The 19,503-nt window shown below is 36.5% G+C and overlaps 1 protein-coding gene across 1 annotated transcript in view; it reads left to right on the forward strand.

Moving 5' to 3' along the window:
- Window positions 1-19,503, forward strand: part of ADAMTS19 (ADAM metallopeptidase with thrombospondin type 1 motif 19) — a 265,672-nt gene that overhangs the window by 205,648 nt on the left and 40,521 nt on the right. The window contains exon 18 of the mRNA XM_063087880.1: window positions 2,178-2,331. Within this exon, the coding sequence (XP_062943950.1) occupies window positions 2,178-2,331 (154 nt within the window). The remainder of the gene's footprint in view (window positions 1-2,177; window positions 2,332-19,503) is intronic.

Raw genomic sequence — 19,503 nt, forward strand, 5'->3', positions numbered from 1 at the left:
TTATTGAGTCACTTATAATAACAACATTATCAGTAGCAAACATATTTTTAATGATTGAGTTGCAGAAAATGCCATGTTTTCCTGACTTATATAAGTGTAACCTACTTTTTTTTTTTTTAATGGAGCAAGAACAAGGTTCTTTTGCTGTGTCTCTAATTCAAAATCTCAACAGTATTCATGAGACCTCAGTGTTGGGCAGAGGGCATTTCTTTGCTGCAGGATCCTTAATCTGGCTGGTAATTACCAAGGATTTTCCTGGAAGCTTGAAGCATAATTAAAGTCAGTGAACTATGTCTAAAAGAAGGCATCTATTTGACCTGGGTTTATTCAGTAATCCAAGGGGAACTGCACTTCTAAGATATTTTTCTTTAATGACTATTACAGATTGAAAGCTGGTACTGAATTTTGAAAGGCAGTTGGGGCTGCCATGCTCAGTATGAGCCCTTCAACTGTAACATGGTCACGCTTTCCTTTTTTGCAAAGAATACTGCCAAATCCAAATGGTTTAAGAAAGAGCTAATGGTTCTATAGCCAATGTCTGTATTTTAAACGGCATTAGATATTCAAAGACAATGTAAAGTTCTATCAATGAAAAGGTAGTTTATTAGGAAAAATAGACAAGTTTTCGTGTAATTAAATAAGTTGGCAAATAGCTGTTATCTATATGTTCATTTCATCAATTTAAAAACTATGTAACTGTAATAGTCTGATTATAACCATAAACAGGTAAGTAATATTTTTAAACACTCATTTAAACTCTTTCTCTCTCTCTTTAAACTCATTAGGCTGAAAGTAACTTATAATTGGCAATATTGAATGAGATGTTTAAGCCAAAATAAGCACTGCAATGTACTTAGAAATAATACCCAATATGTTATGCATTTGTGAACTTAAAAACTTATTTTTATTACTGATATAGTTTTTTTTATAAAGTCAATACAGTAGTTCCTCAATCCACACATCAAAATATTTCCTAGTAGGTTGGTTAATATATTGAACAAAAACTTTGAGAAAAAGAAGTAAAGAAAATAGAGATGTTCAGACCTTTAACCTTGAGCTCATTTAAATTTTTTTCCGTGGAGTATTAACTTTGAATTGCCTGCCATTACAATGACCTTGATATACATTAAATTTTGAACAAAACTTCCTAATATTTTAGCTTAATTTAAACATGTAGGCATATATGTTTTTGTGTCACATTGAATTATATAGATTACTTCCATAGGTCCTTAGATCCATGGAAGTGATACATTTCATGGGGTTGTTTGACATATTTTCTGAAAATGGAATAAATATATATTATCACTCATTCTTTTTCTCATTTAAAAATGGGTGTGTGTGTTTGTATATGTATGTATGTGTAAGTGTCCATAATGATCCAGTTCTGAGCTTGGCTCTGGGTACAGTAGAGGACAAAAGAGACATGATTCCTGCTTGTAGTTCAGTCCAGTGTAGCCCAAAGTGCCGTCATTCCCATCCATTTTTTATGGTTTATTGAACTGTTTGCTTACATCTATGTGCATAACTATACAGTTATGAAGTTAATATTTATTAAATAGTGACTTTTAACATAAATTTATTTTGAAAAGAAACAGTCTTTACTACTAATGGAAAATAAATAACTGCCAAAATTAAAGTTAACTGTAAGCAAACATGAAATAAAAGTCTTGTCTTCCAGTTGGCTGGGATGTTCTCCGCTCTTACGGTGTGCAGTGATCCCCAAATCTTCTTTCATCTTTCTCTGCTGACTCAGGAACTTCCTGACCATCTTTCCTTTTTATGAGTGGAAAAGCTACATTTGATATTATATTTTGGGTTGTATCCTGATGTTAAATAGGACACACATTCCTGTCACTACTCAGTTGCCTAATACTTGTCATCCTTTGAGAACCTGTCCAATACATCAGGCTGAAAGAAAATTATTGCTGCCTCTGACCTCATTCAAGTAGGCTTTTCTTCATCATGTCTTTAGCTTATAGGCAAGTGTTAAGCTCCAGTCTTTTCCAAAGCATGACAATTTCAACATTTAAGAGAAATGTCACACTTCCACTGTGCATTAAGGAAGCATGCACACCATACAGTAAACATTTTAAGATATCATTATTATCAGTTTTATGTTTCACATTAAGTGTGCTCTAGTTTGACCTATCCTCCTTGATCATTTTTATATACTGTAGGTGCTCCTGTTTCAAGATCAGAATTATGGTCTTCACTATGAATACATTATCCCATCAGACCCTCTTCCAGAGAATCAGAGCTCTAAAGCACCTGAGCCCCTCTTCATGTGGACACACACAGGCTGGGAAGATTGCGATGCCACGTGTGGAGGAGGTGAAAGATTTTAAAATATTTCTCTTTACAGAAGAGCAGTTATTTTTTATTAACTGCTGATAATTAACACAGATCCAAAATCCCTAATCTGCTATTCCAAAATCCATAAGGTATTGGAAAGTGAAAGTGTTTTATGACATGTTTGGTGACTAAACACCTGAACCACTTTGTGGCAAAATCTGACTTGAACTGAAGAAAATCTATAAGTTGTTACATGTCATACTTAATATGATTAGTCATTGCATCACATTGCATAAATATTAATGTATTTGTTTGCAGGAGCTTTCCAAGACACCATTCAGGTTGTTATATAATGTATATGCAATATATGCACTGTATTACTTCTATAAAATTTTTAAAGTTCTAAATTGTAAAGTAACCTGCCCACAAGAATCGCATACCTGAATTGAAGATAAGAGTGCTTTGACAGAGCAGTGTTGAGTTTGCTTCTGTGTTGTCTGCATAGTAAGCTAAATATATAGAACATATGAAGAAAATAATTTAATTTCCCTAATTCCTTTTGTTTGCTGTTTTTTTAAGAGTTTGTCACTATTAATAAATTTAGAAGCATTCTGAAATTGTGCTCAAAGGTTTTCTATTTCTGTTTTTATATTTGAGGTTGAGAAAGCAAAAGAGCAAAATTAGCTCAGCATGAAATGTGAGACTAGGAAATCATGTAATGCTACCCCTTTATATTACTGATGAGACAATTGTGTCCCACAGTTTAAGGGATTATTGTTGCCACAGAATCAGTTAGTAATGAGGTCAAGGTAATATTCCAGGCCATGAGACTTCCAACTTCCATATGTATCCATGTGCATCAGAGGTATATTATTTCAGTTCTTATTTCCACTTAATAAGAAATTTTCTATGGCTCTTTGGTAACTGATTCTCTCTAAGGTTGAAAGGAAACATACTAAATTATACAAAAGTATAACATATACATTTATGTTGTGTATGTAATATAAACTGGTTTATGCAAAGAAGTGAACCATCTATTTAGTTTTCTGGGCAAAGAAACTGTTGATATACATAGCCTAAATGTTACCACAGCAGAAGTAGAGAAGTTACAAAAAGAGACTAGCATGTGGAGGAGTGTGTTTGGGGGCAGGGGAAAGAAAATAAACACTCAAATAAGTAATATATTATTGTATCAAATTGTGATAAGTACTCTGGATAAAAATAAAGCAAGGAAGGGAATTAAATGGGATTGTGAAGATGAGAGGGGGTAGGTGCAATTTTAAACATAGTGGTCAGAGAAAGCCACAGTAAGATCACACTGGTTAAAAACCTGAAGGGGATATGGCTGGGCACCAATTTTGAGGGTATCTAAGGAAAGAGAGTTCTAGCTAAGGCCTTGCAGCAGGAGTAGAGCTGGCATGCTCAAGGAATAGCAAGAATGCCAGTATGGCCCTTCTTTACTCTGAGTGATGTGGGACACTATTGGAAGATTGAAATAGAGGACTGACTTATTCTGGTGTATGTTTTTAAAAAGTTTTTTCTGTTTCTGAGTTGAGCCTAGAATGAATGGAGGAAAAGGGTGGAGCAGATAGATCAGTCAGGATCCAGGATACAATAATACAGGAAAGAGATGATAGTAGTTGAACCACTGTGGTAGCAATTGCGGTGGGGAGAAGTGATCAGGTTTGGTGTGTGTTTTGAAACTAGAGCTAATAGATTATGTTGATAGGCAAGATGTAGAATATGAGAGACAGACATGTCAAGAATGACTGTAATGGTCATTGCCAAGCAACTGTCAGGATGAAGCCACCATTGATTTACATAGGAAAGTCTATGGAATAGGATTAGGAAGATTAGGAGGGAATTTGATTGTCAATGTAAGTTTGAGACACCTATTGGGTATCTAACTGTGATGTCAAGTAAGCAGTTGGGTATATAAGTCTGGAATTCAGGCTAGAGATGTGCAATATAATGATGATATATTTTTAAATGCTGACTAGATGCCATTCAGTCATGGGCTTTTCTTTGTTGAAAGATTTCTTTCTTTTTTTTTTTTTTTTTAATTTTTATTTTGTCGATATACATTGTGGCTGATTATTGCTCCCCATCACCAAAACCCCCCTCCCTTCTCCCTCCCCCTCTCCCCCCCAACAATGTCCTTTCTGATTGCTTGTCGTATCAACTTCAAATAATTGTGGTTGTTATAGCTTCTTCCCCCCCCCCCCCGGTTTGTGTGTGTGTGTGTGTGTGTGTGTGTGTGAATTTATATATTAATTTTTAGCTCCCACCAATAAGTGAGAACATGTGGTATTTCTCTTTCTGTGCCTGACTTGTTTCACTTAATATAATTCTCTCAAGGTCCATCCATGTAGTTGCAAATGGCAGTATTTCATTCGTTTTTATAGCAGAGTAGCATTCCATTGTGTAGATGTACCACATTTTCCGTATCCACTCATCTGATGATGGGCATTTGGGCTGGTTCCAACTCTTGGCTATCGTAAAGAGTGCTGCGATAAACATTGGGAAACAGGTATACCTTCGACTTGATGATTTCCATTCCTCTGGGTATATTCCCAACAGTGGGATAGCTGGGTCGTATGGTAGATCTATCTGCAATTGTTTGAGGAACCTCCATACCATTTTCCATAGAGGCTGCACCATTTTGCAGTCCCACCAACAATGTATGAGAGTTCCTTTTTCTCCGCAGCCTTGCCAGCATTTATCGTTCAGAGTCTTTTGGATTTTAGCCATCCTAACTGGGGTTAGATGGTATCTCAGTGTCGTTTTGATTTGCATTTCTCGGATGCTGAGTGATGTTGAGCATTTTTTCATATGTCTGTTGGCCATTTGGATATCTTCCTTAGAGAAATGCCTACTTAGCTCTTTTGCCCATTTTTTAATTGGGTTGCTTGTTTTCTTCTTGTAAAGTTGTTTGAGTTCCTTATATATTCTGGATATTAATCCTTTGTCAGATGTATATTTTGCAAATATTTTCTCCCACTCTGTTGGTTGTCTTTTAACTCTTTTAATTATTTCTTTTGCTGTGCAGAAGCTTTTTAGTTTGATATAATCCCATTTGTTTATTTTTCCTTTGGTTGCCCGTGCTTTTTGGGTCGTATTCATGAAGTCTGTGCCCAGTCCTATTTCCTGAAGTGTTTCCCCTATGTTTTCTTTAAGAAGTTTTATTGTTTCAGGGTGTATATTTAAATCCTTAATCCATTTTGAGTTGATTTTAGTAAACGGTGAGAGGTATGGATCTAGTTTCATTCTCCTGCATATGGATATCCAGTTATCCCAGCACCATTTGCTGAAGAGGCAGTCCCTTCCCCAGTGAATAGGCTTGGTGCCTTTGTCAAAGATCAGATGGCGGTAAGTGTGTGGGTTGATTTCTGGATTCTCTATTCTATTCCATTGATCAGTGTGTCTGTTTTTATGCCAGTACCATACTGTTTTGGTTATTATAGCTTTGTAGTATAGCTTAAAGTCAGGGAGTGTTATGCCTCCAGCTTTATTTTTTTTGCTCAGCATTGCTTTGGCTATGCGTGGTCCTTTATTGTTCCATATAAATGTCTGGAGAGTTTTTTCCATTTCTGAGAAAAATGTCTTTGGAATTTTGATGGGGATTGCATTGAATTTGTATATCACTTTGGGTAGTATGGACATTTTCACTATGTTGATTCTTCCAATCCAAGAGCATGGAATATCTTTCCATCTTCTTGTATCCTCTCTAATTTCTCTCAGCAGTGGTTTGTAGTTCTCATTATAGAGATTTTTCACCTCCTTGGTTAACTCAATTCCTAAGTATTTTATTTTTTTGGTGGCTATTGTAAATGGGCAGGCTTTCTTGATTTCTCTTTCTTCATGTTCACTATTGGAGGAAAGAAATGCTACTGATTTTTGCGTGTTGATTTTGTATCCTGCTACTGTGCTGAAATCATTTATCAAGTCCAACAGTTTTTTTGTAGAGGTTTTTGGCTGTTCGATATATAGGATCATGTCATCTGCAAACAGGGACAGTTTGACTTCTTCTTTTCCAATCTGGATGCCCTTTATTTCCTTCTCTTCTCTGATTGCTCTGGCTAGTACTTCCAACACTATGTTGAATAGAAGTGGGGAGAGTGGCCATCCTTGTCTGGTGCCTGTTCTTAAAGGAAAAGCTTTCAGCTTTTCCCCATTCAGGATGATATTGGCTGTGGGTTTGGCATATATGGCTTTAATTATGTTGAGATACTTTCCCTCTATACCTAACTTATAGACGGTCTTTGTCATGAATGAGTGCTGAACTTTATCAAATGCTTTTTCAGCATCTATAGATATGATCATATGGTCCTTGTGTTTGAGTTTATTAATATGGTGTATCACATTTATTGATTTGCGTATGTTGAACCAACCTTGCATCCCTGGGATGAATCCCACTTGATCGTGATGAATAATTTTACGTATGTGTTGCTGTATTCTGTTTGCTAGTATTTTAGTGAGGATTTTTGCATCTATATTCATCAAGGATATTGGCCTGTAGTTTTCTTTTTTGGTTATATCTTTACCTGGTTTTGGTATCAGGATGATGTTTGCTTCATAGAATGAGTTTGGGAGATTTGCGTCTGTTTCAATCTTTTGGAATAGTTTGTAAAGAATCGGTGTCAATTCCTCTTTGAATGTTTGGTAAAATTCTGCTGTGAATCCATCTGGTCCTGGGCTTTTCTTTGTTGGGAGCCTTCTGATAACAGCTTCAATCTCCTTTATTGTTATTGGTCTGTTCAAATTTTCTACGTCTTCACGGTTCAGTTTTGGGAGCTTGTGTGTGTCCAGAAATTTATCCATTTCCTCCAGATTTTCAAATTTGTTGGCATATAGTTGTTTATAGTAGTCTCGAATGATTCCTAGTATTTCAGATGAATCAGTTGTAATATCGCCTTTTTCATTTCTAATTTTTGTTATTTGAGTCTTCTCTCTTCTTTTTTTTGTTAGCCATGCTAATGGTTTGTCAATTTTATTTATCTTTTCAAAAAACCAACTTTTTGATTCGTTGATCTTTTGAATTGTTTTTTGGTTTTCAATTTCATTCAGTTCTGCTCTGATCTTAATGATTTCTTTCCATCTGCTAACTTTAGGTTTGGATTGTTCTTGTTTTTCTAGTTCTTTAAGGTGAAGTGTTAGTTTGTTCACTTGCCATCTTTGTATTCTTCTGAAGTGAGCGTTTAATGCGATTAATTTTCCCCTCAATACTGCTTTTGCAGTATCCCACAGGTTTTGGTATGATGTATCATTGTTTTCATTAGTTTCAATAAATTTTTTGATTTCTTGCTTGATTTCTTCTTGGACCCATATGTCATTAAGTAGAATGCTGTTTAATTTCCATGTGTTTGTATAGTTTCCAGAGGTTCGTTTGTTATTAATTTCTAGTTTTAATCCATTGTGGTCTGAGAAGATACATGGGATAATTCCAATTTTTTTGAATTTATTGAGACTTGATTTGTGACCTAATATGTGATCTATCCTGGAGAATGATCCATGTGCTGATGAGAAAAATGAATATTCTGAGGTTGTTGGGTGGAATGTTCTGTAGATATCTTCCAATTCCAATTGGTCTAGAGTCTTGTTTAGATCTTGTGTTTCTCTACTGATTCTTTGCCTAGATGATCTGTCTAATATTGACAGTGGGGTGTTCACGTCCCCTGCTATTATGGTATTAGTGTCTATTTCCTTCTTTAGGTCTAATAGAGCTTGTTTTATAAATCTGGCTGCTCCAACATTGGGTGCATACATATTTATGATTGTTATGTCTTCTTGATGGATCAGTCCTTTTATCATTAAGTAGTGTCCCTCATTGTCTCTTTTTATGGTTTTTAGTTTAAAGTCTATTTTGTCAGATATAAGAATAGCTACTCCAGCTCGTTTTTCTTTTCTGTTTGCATGGTAAATCTATTTCCATCCTTTCACTCTTAGTCTGTGTGAATCTTTATGGGTGAGGTGGGTCTCTTGTAGGCAGCATATAGTTGGGTCCTGCTTTTTGATCCAGTCAGCCAGTCTGTGTCTTTTTATTGGGGAATTTAAGCCTTTTACATTAAGAGTTGTTATTGAAAAGTGTTGATTTATTCCTAGCATTTTATTGGTTGTTTGGTTGTCTTAGGTGTCTTTTGTTCCTTGCTTTCTGATTTACTGTTTGGTTTCTGTGTTTGTTGGTTCCTTAGGTTGTAGATAGTGTTTTTGTTAGCTTGTTTTCTCTTCATGAATGCCATTTTTATTATACTAGTGGGTTTAGATTTTTCTTGGGTTTTTATGGCAGTGGTAGTTATTTTTCAGGAACCAAACCCAGTACTCCCTTGAGGATTTCTTGTAAGGGTGGTCATGTGGTAGTGAACTCCCGCAGTTTTTGTTTGTCTGAGAAATATACTATTTGCCCCTCATTTCGGAAGGATAGCCTTGCAGGGTAGAGTATTCTTGGCTGGCATTCTTTGTCTTTTAGTATTTTGAAAATATCATCCCACTCCTTTCTAGCTTTTAGGGTTTGTGATGAAAAGTCTGATGTTAACCTGATTGGGGCTCCCTTATAGGTGATTTGATGCTTCTCTCTTGCAGCTTTTAAGATTCTCTCTTTGTCTCTGAGTTTTGCCAATTTGACTATGACATGTCTTGGAGAAGGTCTTTTTGGGTTGAATACATTTGGAGATCGTTGAGCTTCCTGGATCTGAAGATCTGTGATTTTTCCTATACCTGGGAAGTTTTCTGCCACTATTTTGTTGAATATGTTTTCAATGGAATCTCCATTTTCCTCCCCTTCTGGAATACCCATGACTCGGATATTTGATCGCTTAAGGTTGTCTGATATCTCTCTCAGATTTTCTTCCATGTCCTTGATTCTTTTTTCTTTCTTTTTGTCTGCTTGTGTTATTTCAAACAGCCCATCTTCAAGTTCAGAGGTTCTCTCTTCAACTTCGACAAGCCAGCTGGTTAAACTCTCCGTTGTGTTTTTTATTTCGCTGAATAACTTCTTCAGTTCAGCAAGTTCTGCTACATTTTTTTTCAGGACATTGATTTCCTTGTACATTTCCTCTTTCAGATCCTGTATACTTTTCCTCATTTCATCATGATGTCTAGCTGAGTTTTCTTGTATCTCATTCAGTTTCTTTAGAATTATCACTCAAAATTCCTTGTCAGTCATTTCAAGGGCTTCTTGTTCTATAGGATCTAGAGTTTGAGATTTATTAACTTTTGGTGGTGTACTTTCTTGATTTTTTGTATTTCTGGTATCTTTTTTTTGGTGTTTATTCATTGTGGCAGTGGGTTTCACAGTCCACCGGTTTGAGACTAATGACTAACTAGGATGTTGCTGTGGTTGCCAATTTCGTATGGCTGCCTCCATGACTGCTCAGTTGGCCTCTAGTGCCTTGTGTGTGTGGTTGCCTCGGGTCTTGGGCTTCTCCGGGGAGCCACCTTTCTGGTCAGCTTGGACTCTGCTGGGCTGGTGGGTCACGTACCACAGGGTGTGTGATCGCTGTTGAGCTTTCACTTCCTGTGCAGGACTTCTCCCTGTTCCGTGTGCTCTGGCCCAGGCTGTTAGATCGTGCAGTGGCGACCCCACCGGGTGTGTGGTTTCTGTCGAGTCTCCGCCTCCCTGGCCGCACGTCTCCCCACTCTGTGCGCACTGTGCTGGGCTGGGGCGTGTCTTCTGCAACCCTCGTCTATCAGCTGGGCCTTCAAGACCCTGCTCGGCACCGCCTCTCCCAGGAAGTCTACCAGGTTTCTGCTAGGCACAGACGACCGGTCTCTCTGGGTGCCTTTGTAGCACTATGTAGATCTTTCTCGGGTCTTGTTCACCTTTGTATCACCCCCAGTATAAACCGAGTCTAGCGCCTACCTGCAGCCTGCTCTCCAGCAGGTTCAAGCGGACCTGGGAACTCTCCTACCACACTAATCCCAACCAGAAATTCGTTAGGCTTTTTTCCAAACTGGTGGCCACAGAGATGGTATCTGCCTCCCAGTAACAGGGAGTTTACCTGGGGCCGGAGTCCAGGGTGTGGTGGAGTGACAGTCGGCCTGCCCGTACTTCCTTGCCCTCCTGACACTGGCCTGGGACGCCCCCCACCAGCAGCCCCGCCAGAGAACTGCGGAGGGAGTGGGAGGGGAGGCCGGTACACAGGCTCCAGAAAGCCCCGCGCCAGGCCAAGCAAGTGGGAGGGCTCAGTGATGGCCGAGCAGGGCGGGGCTGCCCGCACCTGGGAAAATGGAGGCAGCCCTGGGGCGGTGAGTGGCCTGGTGGTGCAGGCGGGAGCCTGGTGGGCATCTGCCCCCCGAACAGAGCTGTGCCAGGGGTCACTCACAGTGCTGTGCCAGGTTGGGCGCTCACTCTGTCTCTGGTTTGCCACCTTCCCCGTTCTCGGCCACTGCCGCCTCGGGCTGTTCAGTCACGGCGCGGCTTGGGCGCTCCCAGGAATCTTCTTTAATGCCGGCCTGAAACCTCGAATCCTGAATAGGGCCGCTGGCCGCCTTCAGCACGGCCCCGGCCTCCGGGATCCTGGCTGCATCCACAGCAGCCCTGGCGCCGTGTTCCCTGTTTCGAGACTCGCTTTTGCAGCTAAGAAACAGTTCTTTTCCTGCTCCACACTTCAAAGCTGTTGCCTGTAAGTGAGGCAGCCTCTCCTGCCGGGGGCAAAGTGGCGGTCACCCCCCACGACCGGCCAGCAGCAGCGGTCCTCCCTCAAGAGATGGCGAGAGGAATGTCCACAAGTTTCCAGTTGGAAGATTTCTGACTACTGCTTCAATCACATTGCATGTTATTTGTCTGTTCAGGTTTACTATTTCATCTTGGTTCAATCTTGGTGGTTCGTATGTATCCAGAAATTTATCCATTTCCTCCAGGTTTTTATATTTGTTGGTGTACAGTTGTTTATAATGATCTCTAATGAGTCTTTGTATTTTTCTGGTATCAGTTGTAATGTCTCCCTTTTCACTTTTGATCTTTGTTATTTGGTTCTTCTCTCTTTCTTTCTTTCTTTTTTTTTTTTGTAACCTAGCTAATGGTTTGTCCATTTTATTTACCTTCTCAAAAAACTAACTTTTTGTTTCATTGATCTCTTGTGTTGTTTTTTAGGTCTCTATTTCACTTAATTCTGCCCTGATCTTAATTATTTATTTCCATCTACTACTTTTAGGATTGAATTGTTGTTGTTTGTCTAGTTCTTTGAGGCATGGTGTTAGGTCATTTATTTGAAGTCTTTCCATTCTTCAGATATAAGCATTTATACAATAAACTTCCCTCTTGGTACTGCTTTTGCAGTATCCCACACGTTTTGGTATGATATATCTTTATTTTTGTTAGTTTCAACAAATTGTTTATTTCCTTTTTAGTTTCTTCTTGGACCCATAGGTCATTCAGGAGTCTGTTATTTAGTTTCTATACACTTGTATAGTTTCTGGAAGTTTGTTATTGATTTCCAGTTTTAACCCATTATGGTCAGAAAAGATACAAAGATATGATGAAAAAAGAAAATTACAGACCAATATCCTTGATGAACATAGATGCAAAATTCCTCCACAAAATATTAGCAATCAGAATACAGCAACATATTAAAAAAATTATACACGAAGATCAAGTAGGATTCATCCCAGGGATGCAAGGATGGTTCAACATATGCAAGTCAATAAATGTGATACATCACATAAACAAAATCAAGGACATAAACCATATGGTTATCTCAATAGATGCAGAAAAAGCATTCAACAAAATTCAACATCACTTCATGGTAAAGACTCTCAGCAAATTAGGTATAGAAGGAAATTATCTCAACATAATAAAAGCCATTTATGACAAAACAATCACCAATATCATCCTGAATGGGGAATAGCTGAAAGCTTTTCCCTTAAGAATAGGAACAAGGCAAGGATGCCCACTCTCACCACTCCTATCTAACATAGCATTGGAAGTACTAACCAGAGCAATCAGGGAAGAGAAAGAAAGAAAGGGCATCCAGATTGGAAAGGATAAACTGTCCCTGTTTGCAGACAACATGATCTTATATATAGAAAATTCTGTAGACTCTACCAAAACACTCTTAGAGCTGATTAACAATTTCAGTAATGTTGCAGGATGCAAAATCAGTACCATTTTTATACTGCAGTAATGAACTAGCAGAAAAAGAAATCAAGAAAGCAAGCCCATTTACAACTGGCGCCAAAAAAATAAAATACCTAAGGATCAATTTAACCAAGGAGGTGAAAGATCTCTGCAATGAGAACTATAAAACACTACTGAAGGAAATTAGAAAGGATACAGAAAGATAGAAAGACATACCATGCTCTTGGATGGGAAGAATTAACATCGTGAAAATGTCCATTCTACCCAAAGCAATCTACCAGTTCAGTACAATCACCATCAAAATACCGATGACATTCTTCACAGAAATACGAAAACAATCCTAACATTCATTTGGAACAACAAAAGACTGCTGAATAGCCAAAGCAATCCTGAGCAAAAAAAAAAAATAAAGGTGGAGGCATAACAATACTCAATTTCAAATTATATTACAAAGTTATTATAATATAACCAAAACAGCATGGTGCTGGCATAAAAACAGACACTCAGATAAATGGAAGAGAATAGAAAACTCAGGAATCAACCCACATACTTACAGCCAACTGATCTTTGACAAAGGCAACAAGAAAATACTTGGGAAAAGACTGCCTCTTCAATAAATGGTGCTGGGAAACTTGGACTTACATATGCAGAAGAATGAAACTGGACCTGTACCTCTCACTATATACAAAAATCAACTCAAAATGGATTAAAGACTTAAATATAAGACCCCAAACCATAAAATTACTAAAGGAAAACATAGGGGAAACACTTCAGGAATTAGGACTGGGCAAAGACTTTATGAATAAGACCCCAAAAGCACAAGCAACAAAAGAAAATATAAACAAATGGGATTATGTCAAACTAAAAAGCTTCTGCCCAGCAAAGAAAACAATCAACAGAGCAGAAAGACAACCCATGGAATGAGAGAAAATATTTGCAAGCTATACATCCAACAAAGGGATTAATATCCAGAATATATAAAGGACTCAAACAACTATACAGTAAAAAAACAAATCACGTAATTAAAAAATGGGCAAAGGAGAAGAATAGACATTTTTCAAAGGAAGACATACAGATGGCCATCAGGTATGTGAAAACATGCTCAGCATCACTAGTCATTAGAGAAATGCAAATCCAAACCACATTGAGATATCATCTCACCCCAGTTAGACTGGCCATTATTGAAAGGACCAAGAATAACAAATGCTGGTGAGGATTCAGGGAAAGGGGAACTCTTCTGCACTGTTGGTGGGATTGTAAATTAGCACAGCCATTATGGAAAACAGTATGGAGGCTCCTCAAACAACTACAGATAGAAATACCATATGATCCATTAATCCCACTATGGGGTATATATCCAAAGAAATGGAAATCATCATGTCTAAGGGATACCTGTGCTCCTATGTTTATCACAGCTCTGTTTACAATAGCTCAAATATGGAACCAACCTAAGTGTCCATTGATGGAGGACTGGATAAGAACAATGTGCTATATCTACACAATGGAACACTACTCAGCCATAAAAAAGAATGAAATTCTGCCATTTGCAGCAACATGGATGAGTCTGGAGAAAATTGTGTTAAGTGAAATAAACCAGACAAGGAAAGAGAAATAGCACCTTTTCTCACTCATAACTGGATACTAAGAAGGAAAGGAAGGGAAAGAAGAAATGAAGGGAGGGAGGAAGGCCCACAACAATACATTGACCTTTCAGAAGGAGAGAAAATACCTAAGGATACTAGAGATGGGGGGAAGGGAGGGAGTAGGTTTAGGAAGTGATAGATTGGTTAAAGGATATAAAGAAAAATCATGATTTGTAATAATTAATATGCTAGTAATAAATAATTAATTAAAAATGAGAAAAAAATAAAAAACACTGACTAGGTGAAGTCACCAAAGAAGTGAACGAAGAGAGAGACAAGCTCTTAGAGGATTGAGACTTGGGGTACTCTACCATTTAGAGTTTGGGGAAATGAGGAGAAACCAGGAAACAGATTAAAATGAGTCGCCAGCCACAGAGGAGAAAACGCATTCAGGAGAGAATGCTCTTCCGTAAGGCAGGTGAAGAAAGAGTTACAAAAAGGAAAGAATGATCAGCTTAATCACTGAAGCTGCTAATAAGTAAAAAATAATGTGGACTGAGAAGTATTATATTTAAATATATTATATTTATTATGTTTGAAACATGGAGGTTAATGGTGGCCTTGTGAAAAATTGATTTTAATGAAGTGTTTGGCTCAAAAGATTAAGTGGAGTGGACTTAAGAGAAAATAGCAGAATTGGAGAACAGGACGCTCCGTCTCCTAGAAGATAGCGAGTAACTCAGGTGAGATCTTAGTCACGTCCACAACCCCACTGAGCAGCCCTCACGCGTGACGGTGGAGGTGGGCGCTGTGGGAGTGAAGTGATGGGCACGCTGGTGGTTCAGCTTCTAGCGCTGAAATGTGGTCATTGAAATCTTTACATTTAAAATTCTAAACAGGAAAATGCTCGCCCAGGGCATTCTATTACCCTCATTTTGTTTTTCCCTCTTCTGCAATTGTGGGCTAATAGAAGCTGCATTAGAAGCAGACATGCAGAATTTGTCAGTCTTGAGTCTGAAAAAGCAAATTGTTTAGGGTTAAATTTTTTTCCCCAAATTGCATTAATTACTTCTCTGAATTATGTGTGCCAATTGCTAAGTGTTAAGGAATAGAAATTCACTATAAATTCCTCTAGTTTCCGAGTCAGAAGGAATATTAAATATTCTTAAGAATGACTTCTAAATTCTCCCCATGAGAGAAAGGAAGTGCCTATATAGAGATTAAGTGACTTTCCAAGGTTACATGGCCCTTTAGGGGTAGAGGCAGGATTAGAATTCATGACTCCTGAGTGTAGGTCTTCTTTCCTCCCCATCATACTGCCTTTGATAGTGGCTCAGTAGGCTTAATGTAGTTTCTTTCCACAAAATAGAGCATGTCTCCTAGAGATTATTTAGGTTTTCTTTGGGTTCAAAAAGATGTTTCATTGTATTCTGTTAAATAAAGAATTTAGATATGCCCTTATTTTTTATTTCAAATGGCTGACTTTGTAAAATAGTCCTTCTCACTATGTATACACAACTCCTATATGATTTGTGCTTGAGTAGACCTTCCCTCTCAACTCTGTTTCATTATGTTTAGTCAACAGTTTTCAATTATCTCTATGTTAATAGGGCGCATATTCATTTCAATGCCAAGATATTTCTGGGCTTTGGGATATTATTTTCCTTTGCAGTTCATAAATAAAGTGGATGGACAGGATTTCAAGAATCGCATCATTTCTGACTTTGTATAGTCAATTTTATAGCCAGAAAGAGCTTTGTAATCTTTCAGCATATTCATGAATTAAATGAGAGTAAGTTCAAAGCACAGAACATTGGAAACAGATTCATGCAAAATTGATCTTCAACAGCAAAGAGGGATAATAATAGAACTATTCTACTTTATAGGAATATATTAAGTAAGAGCAAAAAAAAAATCACAGGGCAGTATAAAATTTCAGTGTTTGGCATAAATCATTTTTCTAAATCTGTTATAAGGTATTAGATGGCCAGTAATAAGTGGGAAGAATAAATTTTAAACAGATATGAGTGTTTTATAGATATATTTTTATTGTAATGATCTTTGACATCAGTATCTCAAACTAAGTTTTAAAATGGTAGCGCAAACTAAACTTAATTCATTATGCATTTGTATTAATTTATTAATGCCAGTGATTATAAGATATGAGAAGCCTAAGAGATGAAAATTCTTTTTTAAAAGGAATATTATCTTAAAATATCTAATAAATGATGGTGATTTCAAGTAAATTTTTTTTACCGGTTTAACATATATACACAGGCTATCACACACTTTTCATCACAATCTTTTCAAAGTCTAATCATAGTTCTAGAAAAATTTGAATGGATGCATAATTTTGTATCTTAGCATTGGCCATTGACACTAGTCCTTTTATTTTCAAACTTTAAGGTGTTCATGAAATAAATGTTTACTTTGCATTAGAGTTCTAAAACATCTAAAAATATTTGAAGGAATGTTTTAAATTTATTTTGGCACCTCAGAAGTATGGATCAGTTTGCTATAAAGTTCTTTTTGACATAAAAGACCTGTTTTAAGTGATCTTGGTCTTCAGAGGCATTAGAGATGTATCATTCTATAATATTGGGGGGTTGTGTGTGGAATCTGCATTGTTCTAGGATTTATTTTGATCTAGTGGATGGATTAATGAAATAAAACCTAGAATGGGGATGCAAAGATTCAAATCTTTGGATTTTTGAAACAAATGAAGAGTTAAACATGCTCTTTGGAAATCCTAAGTATATCCAGTGTGAATAAGCCAACTCTATGTTCTTCACATTAGTCCAAGTTCATCTAGCTTACAACTCTCATGCCCTCAGCGCTGCACTATGGGATCTTCAAGACACTGCTTCCCTTGTCTGTATCCATACTGTAAGGACGTACTCAATGCCTCTATCTTTTTAAACCCTCTAGAATATGTTTGACAGGAAAGAACATTTTAAGGTGTGGTTTGTTTCATTTTTCCACTTGTACATATGCATGTACCAAAATAAATGTTATTAGTCAAAGAAAATGCATGAAAATATATGTATTTTTCACTTTTTTCTCTGCATTATTTTTTTCAGTATCTAATACAATTTTGTATTCTACTTTCTTTCCTTAAAACATTTTTATATTAATGTAAACTGAAGTTTATAGACTTGATTTTTAAAGATAATAATCCATGAACTGGATTTTTCGTGGATAACTCTTCTCTATAATTGGTCATTTAGTTTGCAAATGATTTTTTCACCATCTTAGGAAGCACAGTGTTGAGATGAGCCTCTTAGCAAACAAAGCACTGAAGGCTTGAATTACATGCTTATATTTTATTTATTTATTCCTTTACCAGTACTGACTGTGCACCCACTATTTCTGGGTGGTCCAAAGAGGAATGCTTCCTGCTTTCAGAGAACTCACTGTCCATCAAGTAGGGTGTCAGATAATAATAAAATCACTATACAGAGTGATAAAAGAAGATATAGAAAGACTTCCAGGGATATACATAGGTGCAAAGGGCCTTGGTAACTGAGAAAGTTTATTACTAGGGTGTAAAATATTAGGATTAGGGAGTGGGAAGTGATTTGATCAGAAAATAGGAAGAAAACCAGTTGAAGAAGGTTCTTGAATGTAATGCTAGCACTCAAGTTAAATTTAACTTGAAAGTTATGGGATACCATTAAAATATTTGTATGAGAAATGACAAGATCAGAGTGGATTATAAAGTGGGTGTTGTGAATAATACAAAATAATTTTTTTCACTAAAATAAAAAGTGAAATAGTCAATACTAAGCCCAAACTCTGAGGAAAATATATTTTATAGAAATATTTTTAAAAGTTTCTAAGAAGTAAAAGGCATGACATGATTTTAGAAGTTGTTCAAGTTAAAAAAAAAAGGATTCATAAAAAAATAATCAACATTTTACATAGATCCAAGAGGTGCTCAGAGAAAAGTCTTTCATCTTTATTAAAGTATGTTTATTTTTGATTTGCATGTTTACTAACTTTTGTTGGTTCAACAGAAAATTTTAAAAGTAAAACTTTTAAAAGAAAAACATAAAGACAAAAAATAAAAAATATATATATATGTCTCTGTCCTATAGAATACCATAATTTTATTTTAAAAATTGGAATGTTTAATAATATACATGTAGAGAATTTCAATGATGTGTTTTGAAACACTGAACCAACCCACAAGAATGTGTTTCAGCATTTATGATGGAGGTTCTAGAAATATGATCTACCTGGGTAGAATATAGTTTTATTTAAAAATATTCACTTTATGGCTTTAATACAGAGCATAGAAAAAAAAAGTCAGCTTATTTGTTAGACTGGAAAAAAAGGCTCATTAAATATGTTTGGTCTTTGTTAAATGTCTTCAGAGCACAAAGAATTAGTAAATAAAAATTACCCTTCATTTGCAGATTTTACTCAAATTTGGTAAAGAGATGCATGCATAATGATTATTTTATTTTATCTATAATTGTATTAAAAAACATCCAAACTGATTTTCCCAAGACTGATTTAATGGGAATTACCCAGAGATGGAGTTAATTGCCATTAAGCAATACACTGTCAACACCTTGCAACCCCTCGTGGTCCAGCAGAAGGCCAGTTACTTCATCACTTTCTGTTTGTCCCTAGATTCCATAGTATTAAATGTGTTGTGGATACTGCTATTAGATACTAGAATGGAAATTGCCTGTGTTGGCTGGGACATAAAAATATATGAGAAAAAATTAAACAATAACATTTCAATATGGCTTTAAGATCTTAGTTGTATTTTCATAGGCATAATATGTCTGTAACAAAGCAACATACTTTTTTTCTGATTCTATTGTTTTCGTTAAAAAAAAAAAAAAGTACGGCTAAGCTTCTCCTGCTGTGAAAATGTTTCCTTCTTACAATGTAGATGGAAATGCCCCAATTCATACTCATGCCCACTCATGCTTTCTTAGCGCACCACGAAGGTGCTCTCTAAAATGGTACCAGTACCTATTTCCCTTTTGATATGTCAGTACTTATACTTAAAGGATTTTTTTTTTCAATAGCTCAACATGTTAGGCCTGGGCTACCATAAGTAAGGTTACATATTTTCCAATAACAAAAAAATGCAGTATAATTAGCCCTGGGTTATTTACTCTATGATTACATATGTGTTCAGCAAAACTTTCTGGATAATGTCTGTTTGTCATCTTTCTGTGTTGTAGTTGGCAAAAATACCATTATTTAAATTAGTGTAGACAACTACATCTGTTCTGTAAAGAGTGTCATGACTGTGAAGGCTTCAAATTAGATTTTAAAGCTAACATTTATATTTCATAAAAGTAACATTTAATTTAATCCTACTTTTAGCTATGCAGCATAATAATGTAGAAATAGTACTTTTATATGCTAATTTCACAAAACGTTACATGAAATTTGCACATATATTTAATATATGCATCAGGTCATAAAGGATCCCCTAAAGCATAGGAAACTAGGAAGAAGTTGATTGAAAATCCATCACGGATTCTTACGTTTAGATGATTCCTGCTTTGTGAGGTCTGTTTTCTCTAT

The sequence above is a fragment of the Cynocephalus volans genome, chromosome 2, assembly GCF_027409185.1.
Source record: "Cynocephalus volans isolate mCynVol1 chromosome 2, mCynVol1.pri, whole genome shotgun sequence".
NCBI classification, from domain to species: Eukaryota; Metazoa; Chordata; class Mammalia; order Dermoptera; family Cynocephalidae; genus Cynocephalus; species Cynocephalus volans.